The sequence below is a fragment of the Miniopterus schreibersii genome, assembly GCF_964146895.1.
Source record: "Miniopterus schreibersii genome assembly, chromosome: 3".
Taxonomy (NCBI): Eukaryota; Metazoa; Chordata; class Mammalia; order Chiroptera; family Miniopteridae; genus Miniopterus; species Miniopterus schreibersii.
The window spans coordinates 10,106,487-10,119,739 of record NC_138103.1 but is presented as its reverse complement, the minus strand read 5'-3'; the positions used below and the strand labels follow the sequence as shown (position 1 = coordinate 10,119,739).

At 56.5% G+C, this 13,253-nt stretch overlaps 2 protein-coding genes across 4 annotated transcripts; one reads left to right on the top strand and one right to left on the bottom strand.

Annotated features, from left to right (window-relative positions):
• Positions 1-383: 383 nt before the first annotated feature.
• PERCC1 (proline and glutamate rich with coiled coil 1) lies at positions 384-5,084 on the bottom strand. 2 transcript variants are annotated; one of them, XM_081131942.1, is made up of 2 exons: positions 4,881-5,084; positions 384-1,365 (listed from the first exon to the last, which is right to left on the bottom strand). In XM_081131942.1, exon 2 carries the CDS (start codon positions 1,319-1,321, stop codon positions 509-511), a length of 813 nt encoding a protein of 270 aa, XP_080988068.1. In that variant the 5' UTR covers positions 1,322-1,365; positions 4,881-5,084; the 3' UTR covers positions 384-508. The 2 variants fall into 2 exon arrangements, with proteins under 2 accessions (XP_080988068.1, XP_080988069.1); XM_081131943.1 differs by lacking the exon at positions 4,881-5,084 and adding an exon at positions 2,793-2,831.
• A 4,927-nt stretch (positions 5,085-10,011) lies between these two features.
• On the top strand, positions 10,012-11,256 carry UQCC4 (ubiquinol-cytochrome c reductase complex assembly factor 4). 2 transcript variants are annotated; one of them, XR_013998380.1, is made up of 3 exons: positions 10,012-10,096; positions 10,172-10,706; positions 11,106-11,256. XR_013998380.1 is itself a non-coding variant. In XM_081131298.1 (2 exons), exons 1-2 carry the CDS (start codon positions 10,065-10,067, stop codon positions 10,545-10,547), a joined length of 408 nt encoding a protein of 135 aa, XP_080987424.1. In that variant the 5' UTR covers positions 10,012-10,064; the 3' UTR covers positions 10,548-11,256. The 2 variants fall into 2 exon arrangements, 1 of the variants encoding a protein (XP_080987424.1); XM_081131298.1 differs by having other exon boundaries at positions 10,172-11,256.
• The last annotated feature ends 1,997 nt before the right edge of the window (positions 11,257-13,253 follow it).

Here is a 13,253-nt window from a genome sequence, read left to right as displayed (position 1 = left end):
CAGCGCCCCTCCTCCTGCCTCTCCAAGAAAACTTGGTTCATCTGGGTAGCTGGCCCTGCCACCTGCTTAGGGGCCTTGAGGAAGGGCCACCTGGGACCAGCCAGGGGGTGGGCAGTGGGAGGGTTTTCCTTGGGAATCCTGGGGGCTGGTCTGGATGGGCACAGTGCGTAGACCCCTTGAGCCCACAGCTCTCAGTGGCCACAGCTCCTGCCCTGTATCCCCTTCCTGTGGGCAGAGCTCCGAGGGCTAGAGTCCAGGGTGGCTGGGTCAGGTGCTGGGGCCTTCAGCGCCTGCCCTTTCCTGCCCTGGTTGCCTCTGGTGGTGGCAGCTCCAGGTCCCAGGATGAGTCCTGCCCCCCTTCCTGGGCCTGGAAAGTCCCCCCCTAAGCTGACTTGTCCTTCTTGTGGCCACCTATCTTGGAGGGCCCTGCAGTCCCTCCCAGGACAGCCATAAGGAGATTCCAGACCCCTGCTGCCTCAGCTCACCCCTGCTGACCCTGGCCGGCTCACTAGGCCTCAGCCAGCTGCACCCCCTCCAGGGCCTGGGCGCCCCTGCCTGGCAGCTCTGGGCCGGCCTCCACTGACCAGCTAGCCAGCAGGTCACTGAAGTCGGGCGTCCCGGGGTGCAGCAGGCCCAGGGGGCTGGGTGCTGGTTCCTTCCAGAATGAGGGGGGCAGATTCCTCTGGGTCATGGGGGTGATGTGGCCATACTTCTGCTCCAGCCTCAGCCGGTGGCCGGCTGACACCCTGGGCCCTGAGAACTGCCGCAGCCCATAGTCAAACAACTCAGCCAGGGGCCCCAGGGGCTGCACCCTTTCCCCGCCAATGCCTGCCTCATGCCCCTGCCGCTGGGGACCCCTGGGAGAGTGGACCCCAGGCTCAGCACCCCTGTCATCATTGGGGGACCTTCCCTGGGCCAGATGCACCAGGTCTGTGCAGTAGAGCTCCCTGGCTGAGCTGCTGGTAGAGCATCCATCAGCATAGATGTCACAGGCGTCTGGGTCCTGTCCCCTGTCCTTTCGGCCAAAGTACCTCTGGATGTCACCACTGATGAGCTCAGAGAACCGCAGCAGCTGCAGTGGCATCTCGGGGCTGCTTGGACCTGGAGGGGCCTCTTCCGGGGCAACTGGGGCCCAACCTGAGCTCTGGGGGACTGGGCTGTGGGCCCCTGGCCCCTCACCCGCCTGCTCCTCCTCTTCCTCCCCCTCCTCCTCTTCCTCCTCAGAAGTGTCTAGGGGCTCTGCGTCCAGGGGCAGGAAGGGCCGGCGGGAGGGCAGGGGCAGCTGGAAGTCACAGAGAGGCCGGATCACGCCCGCGGCCATGTCCTCCACGGAGATTCCGGGGCCCCTGGGGCAGGGGGCGCCTGCTGGGGAGGGCGGTAGAGGGGGGACAGGTTATCAGTCTGGGCCTGCACCCCCCCCCCCCGGTGGAACTGCGCACTATGGCCACTTGTTCTTGGAGAGGGTGCTGAGCTCAGAGGTGGTAACACTGGAAGAGATGGGGGCACCATGGCAGTGGGCATGGCAGGAGTGGGTGGGGAGAGCCTGCGCAGTGCAGGCCGAGGGTTAGAGCAGCCAGGGGCCTGTGGGATGGTCGTGGGCCCTGTGAGCAGTGCACCCTGAAGGGTGGTGAGCGGGGAGGGTGATGACAGGCGGTGCCACTGGAATAGTGGACTAGGGGAGAGAAGTCGCAGAAGAGAGAAGCAGGGGAGGTGTGAGGCAGCCTCCAGGGGCCGGGGTGAGAGTGGGGCCCTGGGGAGCAGAGCCCTTGTCCCAGAGTGGGGTTTCTATGACTCATGATAAAGAGGCTCGCTGAGGTGGCGTCTGCCCAGGTGCTGGGCAGGGGACCCCTTGGCCCTTCACAGGAGTATTGGGTTGGGAGCTTCCCACCATCCCTGAGATGCCCACACTGAGCCAGGGAGCTGTTGGGGTCCAGAGCCTTTGCAGTTTTGGGGGTGTTCAGAGCCAGTACCATTTCTCCCATCCCCCATTTCTCTCATCCCGTCCTGTCTAATTCTCATAAGTGCAGCCACAATCCCAGGCTTTCATTTGTTCCCTGTCAGGGGAGCAAGGAGCGAAGGAGACAATGCTCCAGGGTTTGGTGGGGTCAGCAGGAGGCAAAAAGGCCTGTGGACCTCCTCTTGGCTGGGCCTTGAGAGGATGGGGAGGGGATCTGTGGAGGAGACCGGTCAGGGGTGCCTCTGGCTACCCCCTTGGCCTGCAGCCAAGCAGAGGTGTGCGGGGGGGGGGGGGGGGGGGCTGGTTCTGAATGCCAAAGCTGCCTCCTACCCAGGGGCGTGTAGGGCATGCCCCTCAGCGGTTGGGAAGCTGATGAGTGAACCCGGGAAAGGAGGAAGCGTAAAAGGGGAGGCGAGGAGGAGAGGGGGCTCCTAGCTTGTCAGAAAACACCTCCCAGGGGGCCAGTGAGTCTCCACAGGCATCACTCAGAGACAGGCAGCCCTGGGAAGCACAGGCCTCTTCTCCCTGCAGCCTGCTGGCCATGCTGTACCCCCAATCCTGTTTATAGTGCCGGGCCCCTCTTCCCTGCAGGGGCATCTAGTGGCCCCGGCTGTGGAGGTGGCTGCTCATGGGGAACTAAGAGAAGTGCCCTTCTTCCCTGGCCCATGCCTCCGGCCTAGATGGCCTGGCCCTGCCCAGCTCTGCTGGTGACCCCTCCCAGTGGTGGGTGGTCCCCAAAGACCACCTGGTTAGAGGGGCCCACAGCCTTCCAGGGAGAGGAGGCCAGACCCCACAGCCAGTACTCTCCCACCCTGTTGCCCAGCCCTGCTCTTACCTGTGAGGCCTGCAGCTCTGCTGGGCAGGCCCACCTCCACCTGGGCTCAAGCATTTATAGCCGGGCTCTGCTGCCGGCCAAGCTGGCAAATATTTGGGGACTGCATTGTCATCGCAGACTAGGCAAATAGAATCCGTTTGCTTTAGCGCCCGGCAACCAGGGCCCAGCAAGGGGGAGCCAGGGCCTGCCTGGGGACCGTAGAGTGTTTGCTGCGCGCCCAGCTGGCTCACACCCGGCCAAGGACCCTTATCTCTGCTGCTGATTGGGGCCCCAACCAAGCCTTGTCAAATAGGCGGAAAATTAAATTTCATGCTATTTTGACTTCTGGAGTAGCCTTCTCCAGAGGGCATCCTGCTTGTGCTGCGCCCTGGGCGAACCGGGCTCCTGGCCAGAAGCAGCACCTGAGAAGGCCAAGGGAGGAAGGCTGGGACCACCAGCCGGGGCCCAGGTGGAGATTCATGCAGGTGGGGCCCCTGCAGCCCCTGCTCAGCCCTCTCCTGCCACCTCACACCATCCTGGAGCTGCAGCTGAACCCCTGTTCCTCCCTCCCAGGCTTCGTCACCACAGTCCAGGCTGAGATGTCACCTCCCTTCTCTGGTTCCTTTTTGGCTCCCACACTTTCCTTTGGGGGCAGGGGGCTTGGTACACCCCCCCACCCCCCCAGCCTTGTGGAACCTGCCTGGAGGGCATCCTCGCAGAACCTCCCCAATGCATTACATCCGCCAGCAGGACCCCAGAGGGCCTGCCCCCTGCCAGCCTCCCATCCTCCTGGGTGGCCCAGCCCCTCTGCCCTGTGGTGCAGCACAAATGTCCTGAGGCCACCAACCTCAGGAAACCAACCCTCCACAGTGTGGCTGAAAACAACAGAGAGGGATTCTCTCACAGTCTGGAGGCCAAAAGTCTAAAACCCAGGGTCTCTTCGGGCCCTGGCCAGGTAGCTCAGTTGGTTAGAGCATCGTCCCGATACCCCCAAGTTTGCGGGTTTGATCCCCGGTCAGGGCACATACAAGGAATGAATGAATAAGTGGGGCAGCAAATCGATCTTCCTCTCTCCCCCCTGCTTTCTCTCTCTAAAATCAATAATAGTAATAAAAAAATCCAGGGTCTTCGGGGCTGGTTCCTTCCAAGTACTCTGGGGGGAAAATCAGTCCCACACCTCTCTCCCAGGCTCTGGTGTCAGCGGCCAGCAATCCATGCCGTTCCTTGGCTTGTAGCCAACCAGCCCGAACTCCTTTTAACTTGATCACATATGCAAAGACCTGGTTTCCACATAAAATCTCATTGTGATGTCCAGGTGGGCTTGAGTTTGGGGTACACTATTCAGTAAGGGCCCTCTATATGTGACCATGGCCCCCACCTCATTGTGGCCAACACTAGGTGATTTGCTCCCCTGGACCAGCCCCTGAGGTGCTGGCTGGGAGGTCCCCAGAGTCCCATCCGCTGTGGCTCCCAAAGCCACCACTGCTTGTGGTCCAGGTTCTGAGGACAGGACAGCAGCCCCCTCCCATCCTGGCATGTGCTCGGCTCCTGGGCCTCATGGTTACTCATAGTCCTCGATCCCCCTCCCCAACATGGGGGCCACCCATCCATGGGTATGGGAAGGTCACAGATGCCACTCCACCCCTCCCTGGGTCCCTGCCCTTCAGCTCCAGGCTCCACCCCCTTCAGGAGGAGATGATGCCTCTCCCACCCAGAGACATCCAGGCCTTTGGGGCAAGTGGGGGCCGCTGGGCGGGTCTGCCCTGCTGATTGCTGCCAGTCATTTCTCAGGCATCTGGAGGGCCACATGCAGGTGCTCAGTGCCACCCCAAGAATAGGACCTGCCCAGGCAAAGCTGGTGATCTGTCACGAGTGGATCTTCGAAGCTGCCTATGTTGTTTGCCTGGGGTAGGACCAGGGAGGGGGTAATGGGGCAGGGCTACTGCAGGCCCAGGGAAAGGCTGCGGGGAGAAAGGAGGGATGTGTGGCAGGCCAGGCCTCCCTAAGGCCTATGGATACAACTGGTCATTACGTCCCTTCACCACGCTCTGGGGGAGGCCGTGTCCCTGCTAGGATCAGTTCCATGGGTCCAGTCCCTCCAAGACTGACCTTAGTCATAGCCACAGTTCTGCTCTGAGACTGTGCTCTGATGACACTGTTGTCCAGGTCCTGCTTGTGGGGTAGCCCTGCCTCAGCCATGGCAGGCTCGCTCCGACCCGGCATAGCTGTCAGCCATGATCTGCAGGAGGCCTGGGGTGGGGTCCCAGAGGGCTCCTGGGCCTCTAGGCTCTCTCTCTGCCCCAGGTACTGCTCCTGTCCCCTGCTGGGCCAGGGAGGTCCCTGCTCTTCCCTGCCCTGAACCCTAGGGCAGTGACTTTAAACCACTGTGCCACGTGGCACACTGTTGTGCCACAAGAATGTTTACAACGTGCAATACCTGACTATTTAGTCAGGAGCACTGACCTCTTTCCCCTGAGATTGTCAAACAGATGACAACAGCCAGCACAGCAGTAGCTGTCCGTATGAATGAATCAACATTACACCTTTTTTTGTCAGATCAGCAAAGAATATATATTTTGGTGTGCCACAGAGTTTTAGTAATTAGCTTATGTGCCATGAGATGAAAAAGGTTGCGAGTCGCTGCCCTGGGGCCACACCCCAGCAGCTGCCCAGGCTGCTGGGCAGGAAAGGCCAGCGCCAGGCCCTTCTGTGTCCCAGCCCTTCTGTGTCCCCGGCGCGGGCTGCTCACTGGGGGCAGGTGGGCTGAGGAAGATGAGATGCCGCCCTGCCCTTGAGAAGGTCCTGGCCGGTGTGACCAGAGGAGGTTGTCTGCGGGATGCCGACGGGAGCAGGAGCGCATCTGGCCAAACTGCAGGAAATGAAGGTGCTGCCGCAGAGGGGACAGCTGCAAAGGACCCAGACCCCGGAGAGCGGGCGCCTGTGGCCGACTGAATGATGGCCCCAAAGACGTCCAGGCCCTAATCCCCAGGAACTTCAGATATGTCACCTCACATGGCGAAGGGACCCTGCAGAAGTGATTCAGGTAAGAACCGTGAATGGGAGATGATACTGGGTTCCTAGGAAAGGGACGCAGGAGGGTCAGAGTGAGAGGAGGAGATGTGACACAGCAGCAGGGTCACTGCTGGCTTTGAAGGTGGAAGTTTGCCACGAGCCAGGGGATGGAGTGGCCTCTAGAATCTGGAAAGAAAGGAACTGATTCTCCGCTGGAGCCTCCCCGGAGCACAGCCCTGCAGACACTCTGATTTTCGGCCAGGGAAGCCCATTTTCAACTGCACGGTAATAAATCAGTGTTTTTTAAACCACTCAGCTGTGCTCCTTTGTTTCAGCTGCAAAAGGAAACTCACAGCTGGAAGCACTGGCTGGACAGTGGGATAGGGTGGCCTGAAGGACCTTGTGGCCCAGCTGTGGAGTTTGGACCTTCCTCCCTGCTCCGGGGGAGCCAAGACGCTCACCTCTTCCCTTTGTCGCTGGAGCCAGATCTGAGGTTGGGGCTTTCATGAGGAGGGCCCACAGTGGGCATCACCCCCAAGGCCTGCTCCTTCCTGAGTGCCCTGGTTCTCACCCCCACCCCACAGGACTACTTGCCCATCTGGCCTCTGCCTCAGGCCCTGTTCAGTGGAGCAGGGGCCACGGCAGGGGCCTTGGGCCCTGTAAGTGGCCCAGTGAGGAGATGTCCGCTGGCGCCAGCCATGGGAATACTATCTACAGACGGCCAGACCCTTGTCCTTCTCTGCTGGCATAATTCCAGGGCTTCTCTCTGCTGGCCAAAGACCGAGGAGACCCAGGTTAAAACAGAGACTTCTAGAGGGGGGAGAAACCAGAGCACATAGGAATCTGGGCAGTGCATGTGGGATGGGAGTCTGGACAAGAGAGACCTGAGACCGGAGACTGGGGTGGGGAAGAGGCTGGGGCTTGGGTGCTACTGTGCCAGTCCCAGCAATCAATGATGGGGCCCAACAAGGCACAGTCTGAGGGTTTAAGAGTGGGGGACAGGTATGAGAAGGATTTAAGAAGCAGATCTGGGGTCTCAGTAGAGTGTCAATGAATTCTCCCCTTCCTTGCCCCTCAGCCATGTTCACGATGGAGCCAGGAGTTTGGCAGATAGAAGCTGAACTCTGGCTTTTGTTATTGGCAAGGTTGGGGTACAGCACCAAAGACCCTGGGATGGCAGAGAGACAGTTTCCTACACATGTCCAGCCCATGTTGGGTGGCCTGCCAGGCCAAGTGGCATGGGTGTCCCCAGCCCCCTGCCACACAGGCAGTCAGGCTGCCAGGCCTAGAGCCCGAGCATATGTCCCAGCATCTGCTCTCAGCCAGCCTCCTGTTTTGGGTAGTGTTGAGCCCTTCAGAGGTCTATGCCCATCCTGTTCCCATCAGCCCCCACCTGTTGTCAGGCCTCAGTCCCCAGGAGAAACGCTCTGCCCTTCCAAAGGCAGATGACTTGCCTGTCCCCATGCATATTGATCTTCGCAGAGAAAATCAATAGCTCCAATATGTCAGCTCTCAAGTGGCGCTACAATGAATTATTCCCGGCACTGGGCACACAAGGGCTGCAGGCTTCCTGCCCATTAGTGGGACATTAGGCCTCGTCTGAGGTTTCTCTGTGTGCTTTTAGATAATGAAGGCTGAGGTGTTAGTTTATGTCCCTGGGAGGGGGGAAGGGGGACCACGACCAAGAGCAGACAGTGCTGGCAGTGCCAGGCATCTGTCACCCAGTGCTCGGCTAGGCTTGCTGGGGTCAGGGAGGGGAGAGCCCCAGAGACATAGGAGCCCCCGAGGTGCATCTGGTTTTGGCTTTGCCCACTGTGGGCTCCACTGCATCGAAGGGTCAGGTACACCAGAGTAGCTGCATCTGTCACTGCCCTCCACCGGGAACACACCTGTGGCCGAACAAGATGGGTCTGTGCTCCTTGCAGCCAGGGAGAATGTGCAGCATGGGGACACGGGCGTCTCAGTAGGAGGGTATTAGGAGGGGCTGTGGGTTCAGGCCAGTGCCGGCTGAGTGGCTTTGCTCTGGGTTGGACACTGTGAGGAAGCAGGGTGACTGTGAATGGGTGCCTGTCACAGCCTCCTGGGGTTGCCCTAACAGAGGACCACGGCCTGGTCTGATGCTGATGTCCTCTGACAGTTTATGTCCAACAGGAGACCTGATTATGAGCACCAGGCAACTCATGGAGGCCAGGGGCTGCCATCCTCTTCTGACTCTGCAAATCTATGTTCTTTCCATCAGGCCTTCACCTACAATAGAGACCAAGTGGCAGCAGGAGCTTGGGACAGAGGAGGGGTCATTTGGACACCTGAGTTTGCTCACTTTGTTATGGGCTTGTGCTGTTCCTCCTAGACCCTGGCCTCAAGTGCCCCAGGAACCCAGTGGCAATGAGTGCCCTCCACTGCCTCAGGATAGGACATTTCCATGCCATCCAGGCATCCCAGGCACAGCAGCAGTCCTAGCAGCAGCCTGCTAAGGAGGCACATTTTACAGCTGATGAAGCAAACAGAAGCTCGAGGGGTTAAGTCACCCATGCACGGTGTCTTCTTTCTGTTACCCACCCAAGGCAGTCATTGAGACTGAGATGGACTTAGTGGCCCTTCCCTAGGTGAACCCTGAGCCCCTGCCTGCCTCCCAGCTCTGCCTCTACTTTGCTGTCCCAAGGCAGCTTGTGCCCTGATGCCCTAAAGCATCCCAAACAGGTGGCTGCATCAGCCCAATCAGCAGCTCGCCACCTAACCACAGAGCTCTTTGATCTCCACTTCCTCCAGAAAGCCCTCCAGAATGATTCTGGCCCATCCTCCCATTTCATGCCCCCTCCTCCCACCCACAGTGTGTGCTCCTGGGATTCCCTGTGGGTGACTTGGTTTGGCACTGATTCTGGGTGGGGTTCTGGGGTGGAAATGGTGGGGCAGGGCCAAATGAGGAGGATCTGGGCACACAGGTGCCTCTGTTGACACAGTAACTTTGAACTCCTAGGTTGGGAACTGAGCTGCCGCCAAGCATCTGGAGCTGGGCTTCCTGGGGTGGGGAGTACTCCCAGACGTTGCTGAGTTCAGAACACCTCTAGCTTGCCACCCTTGCTCTAATGTCTGGAGAGTTCCTGAGGGTGCAAAACTGGTCTTGAGTCTGTGCTTCCCCTGCCAGGGAGAAGGTGCAGGTGAAGGGCACTCCATAGGCAAAGATGCTGAGCTACAGAGGCAGCACATCACAGTTCACAAGGTGGTCTCCTGATCTGATTTTGTCATCAGGTCACCCCCCCACACCCCCACCCACCCACAGAGTCTGTGATCATGCCTGGACGTCCCTATGTGGTCTTCAGACAGGATGGCTCAGCAGAGGCAGGACCAGTTTGCCTTGAGGGCAGAAGGCTCCAGCAACTTTCCTACGGAGCCAACTGGGGAACCAGGAAAAACAGGAAACCCTAGGACAGCCCACGGGACACTGTCCCAGCCTGACTCCTGAAGGTGGACCGGAGCACACTGCAGCCTCAGTCTACAAAGAGGACGAGTGCTAGGCCGTGCACACGTGGTTCCCTGGGCAGGAGAGGGAGATGTGCCCAAGTGCAAGGTGGCTTCCCCTGATAGCTCTAGGTGTGCCCAGATGCGCAGGGAGAGGGAATCGCGGCCTTGCGGCAGGGAGAGCGTTGCGCGGCAATGCTTGTCCTGCAGAGCGGTTTGGGCAGCCCTGGGACCTGAGCAGCTTTGGGTGTAGATGCCTGCGCCGGGTCCGAGGGCGCAGGGGTGCTCCCTGCCAGGGGGACCCGGCAGGCAGGCTATGTGCTCACGGAACTCGGTCCTAGTGGGGACAGTAATCGAGGGAACAAGATGACTTCCGTGACTAAAAGTCCCACGAGGAGAACAAACTGGGGCGTCGGAAGGCTGCGGGAGGAGGCGTCCACGCGGTGCACGCTCAGGGCGCCGATCTCGGGCAGCCCGGCCCGCTGGGGTGCTCGCTGTGAGGCCAGCTGATCAGAAGACGCCCTTAGTCTGCTCGGCCGACTGGCCTCCATCCCGACGCCGCAGACTTAGAACCCGCAAGCTAGTTCCTCTTCGGGCCGGTGGAGAAACTACATTTCCCGGCATGCCCTTTGCGGCTTGCCAAGGCCCGGCCTGCGACGGAAGAGGCCGCCTAGAGAATATGCGTCAGTTCCGTTGCGCAAGTGGTCCCACGTTCGGTAGTCGTGAGCGGAGCCCTGGAACTGCGGCTGGTTTCCGGTTTCACGCGACGGAAGTGACGCGCGCACCGCGCGCCGCAGAGCCGAGTGCTCTGCTAGGGTCGTGATGAGCTGTGTCCTGTGTGCGCCCGCTGCTGGGTGAGCTCCGCGCGGTCTCGGCGGGGCCAAGGGCGGGCGCAGCGTGAGGCTCGCTCACTGTTCTCTTTCTTCCAGGGCTGTCCGGGCGCTGAGGCTTGTGCGCTGGACTTCCCGAAGCCTGCATCCGCCGCCCGGTGACCGGGCTCAGGCCCGGCCCGCGGCCGAGGTCGAGGAAGAGGACGACCCTGACCGTCCCATTCAGTTTTCCTCCAGCAAAGCCAGCCCGTCTCGTTGGACGGTGGAGCAGTCCCTGGGAAGGGGGCGGCAGCGGCCCTGGTGGAGGGTCCTGCCCTTAAGCCTGTCCCTCATGGTTCTGGTCATCTGGTGCTTCTTTAGGCAGGAGACCAGCGCGGACCGCTGGTTGAGACAGATATTGGAAGAAGAGGTACCGGAGCCCGGCGATCTTTCTGAGGAGCCTGGAACTCCGGCTGCCCAAGGGGCGAGGACTTAAAGGGGCGCCCTCCGCGGAAGGCATCGAGGGACCAGGCAGCCGTCCTTAGGCTTTGCCGTCGCATTTGGCCGTTTCTGTCGTGGTTATGTGCGTCCCCACCCTGAAGGATTTGGACCGCGGACCTGGGCACGCTGACGCGCGGGAAGGAGAGAACAGAATGTTAGTAGAAGGAACCCGGTTCCTTGCCCAACGAATATGCCCAAAAGACTTTTTAGATCCATAGAAAAGGTTTTGGTTGCGGCGTGTGCTGTTGGATTTGTGATTTTGTTTAACATTATCATATTTCCAAAGCAATTCTGGTGACACTTTGTAATCCAGTGTAATCCAGTTTTCAGGTCATTTGCTCTCTGAGACAGAATAACTGTCGGAAGAGTTAAGGTTTTTACTTTATAATATACTATGGTGTATATAAATTGATGTTAGTTTTACAAACTAACAAATTGATATTAAATTTTAACTTGATAAGATGTGGAATTAAGCCAACCCCTCCTCCCCTTTTGCATCTCATCAAACAGAGGGAGCCTTTTAATCGTTTTTCCGTTCCTTTTTCCAAAATAGGAACTGAGGAAAGAAACCGAAATGTAAATTGTGGAATACGTTATAAAATGATACCAGAAATTGTGGAACTTTCTCATTTCTCAGCTCTCTGCAAGTTTTCATTTTTAGCAAGTCAACAACTTTCTGAATACAATAAAACTGGTGAATTTTTCTTTTGACAAATTACAATATTTTGGGTATCTATGTTTTTCAAGTATTAAGAATCCTGTTTAATTCTGAAACACAAGATGCATAAAAGGAAGATTTTATTTACATAAGTGTTTAGTGAAAGGTTTTTCTTGGCATGTGTATGATGCTGAAGGTAATTGGAAGTTTCTTTCACGAGGATGTTTAAAGACAATGGCTATATGGCAGTTATTGGCTTCTCAGAAGGCCTTTGCTGAAGTTCTCTAAGCATCTGGCACACCTTGGTAAATTATACTTGTCAGGGAGGTAGGAACAATACAAGTATATGCTTTTGTTTCTTTTTATCCCCACTCGAGGATATGTTTATTGATTTTTGAGAGAGGAAGTGGAAGGAGAGGGAGAAACATCGGAAACATGGACCATTTACCTCCTGTACATGTCCTGACCAGGGATCAAAACTGAAACCTAGGTATGTGCCCTGACTGGGACTTGAACCCTCAGCTTTCGGTTTATGGGACATCAACCAACTAAACATACCAGCCAGGGTAGTATGTGCCTTTTTTTAAAGATGGAGAGTCCAAGGTTTGGAAAGATTGACCTAATCATAGCTCAGGTGACATTGTTAGCCCCAGTGGGAACAAAGAACTAAGATGTCCTTCCTCTGGCCTAATGTGGTTGTGAACTCATGTTTGAGCAACAGGCATTCAAACCCAAACCCTTACTTGACTGACTAGCTCCTGCAGGGAAAACATGTCAGAACTGTTATTTTAATTAAAAGTGAATCAGCCCTGACCAGGTAGCTCATTTGGTTAGAGTGTTGTCCTGATACGCCAAGGTTGCAGATACAATCCCCGGTCAGGGTATACAGAAGAATCCGTGTATAAGTGGAATAACAAATTGATGTTTGTCTCCAACCCCCCTTCCTCTCTCTCTCAAAATCAATAAAAGAAAAAGTAACACATATGACAAAAGCAATGTGATTGATCTGGAGAAGTCAGACACTAATAGACAAAAGGAAGAGAAAACGCATACCACATACAACAGATCCTGAGTGCCTCCAGGGCAGCTATTAGTGAAGGCTTTTCTGGGCTTTTTCATGAGCAAAAGGAGGACCCAAGTCACACTGGCAAGTGTGTGCAGACCCTCCCCACACCTGGATTTTGCAAAGGGCTGGCAGCAGAGTAGGTAGACAGGTGAACTGTTATTGAAATCCTTTTATTATTTAACAATTTTTGTAGTATGCTCGTCTTCCCCACCTGGGCTGTAGCTTTTATTTTCCCCAGGGTGCTTGGCACATGTGCTTCCCCAGATAAGCACGCAAGGCTTTGCGAGGGAGAGGGCTCATGGGAGCGTGCTATAACAGAAGCAGCTGCAGCGGTGCATGAGATGAGAAGTTGTTGGGCAAAAGGAGAAGATTGTCTTAAAGGAAATTCAAGGAAGAGGAGGTTAATAAATGGTCACATCTTTCCAGCAGCTGAGCAGTTTTGGAAGGTTCTGGCAGTGCTGTGCTTCCCCCTCCCCCAAAGTAAGACACTTCTAAATTTACAATGAGGTGTTATTTTATGTGTCTAGGTACTACCCCAGCCTTTAAGAACGGTGTTCAAAAGCACAAAAAATTACACTGGATCTTTACAACCTAGCACAATTCTCTGACCTCTTCAAGGAAGGTGCCTCGTGGGTGAGGAGGAACAGTAGGCATCTTTACTCCCACCTCCACAGCAAAGATCCCCGGATTTTTAAATCTTGAACCTCAATTCCCATTTTTGAGCTCTAAGTGGCTTTCTATACATCTGTACTGGACTTCACAGGTTCCTCAAACACCTTAGGTCCAAAATGGAATTCATTTTTTCACAAACCTGTTTCTTTGTAACGTATCCCTCCAAGGTAGAGACCTTGAAATTATTCTAGACTTTTATTTCACCACTTCCTGGCACTTTTCAAGATCTGTTCATTCCTCCTTCAGTAAACTCCTGGAGCTGTTTAGAAAATATGTTGATTTTTTGTTGTTTTTCAGGTTAAACT

Excerpts from the sequence above, each read along its gene's own strand:
- PERCC1 (XM_081131942.1), bottom strand. The coding sequence starts at position 1,321 with ATGGCCGCGGGCGTGATCCGGCCTCTCTGTGACTTCCAGCTGCCCCTG.
- UQCC4 (XM_081131298.1), top strand. The coding sequence starts at position 10,065 with ATGAGCTGTGTCCTGTGTGCGCCCGCTGCTGG. Across the intron at positions 10,097-10,171 it reads CTGTGTGCGCCCGCTGCTGG|GGCTGTCCGGGCGCTGAGGC; the intron begins GTGAGCTCCGCG and ends TCTTTCTTCCAG.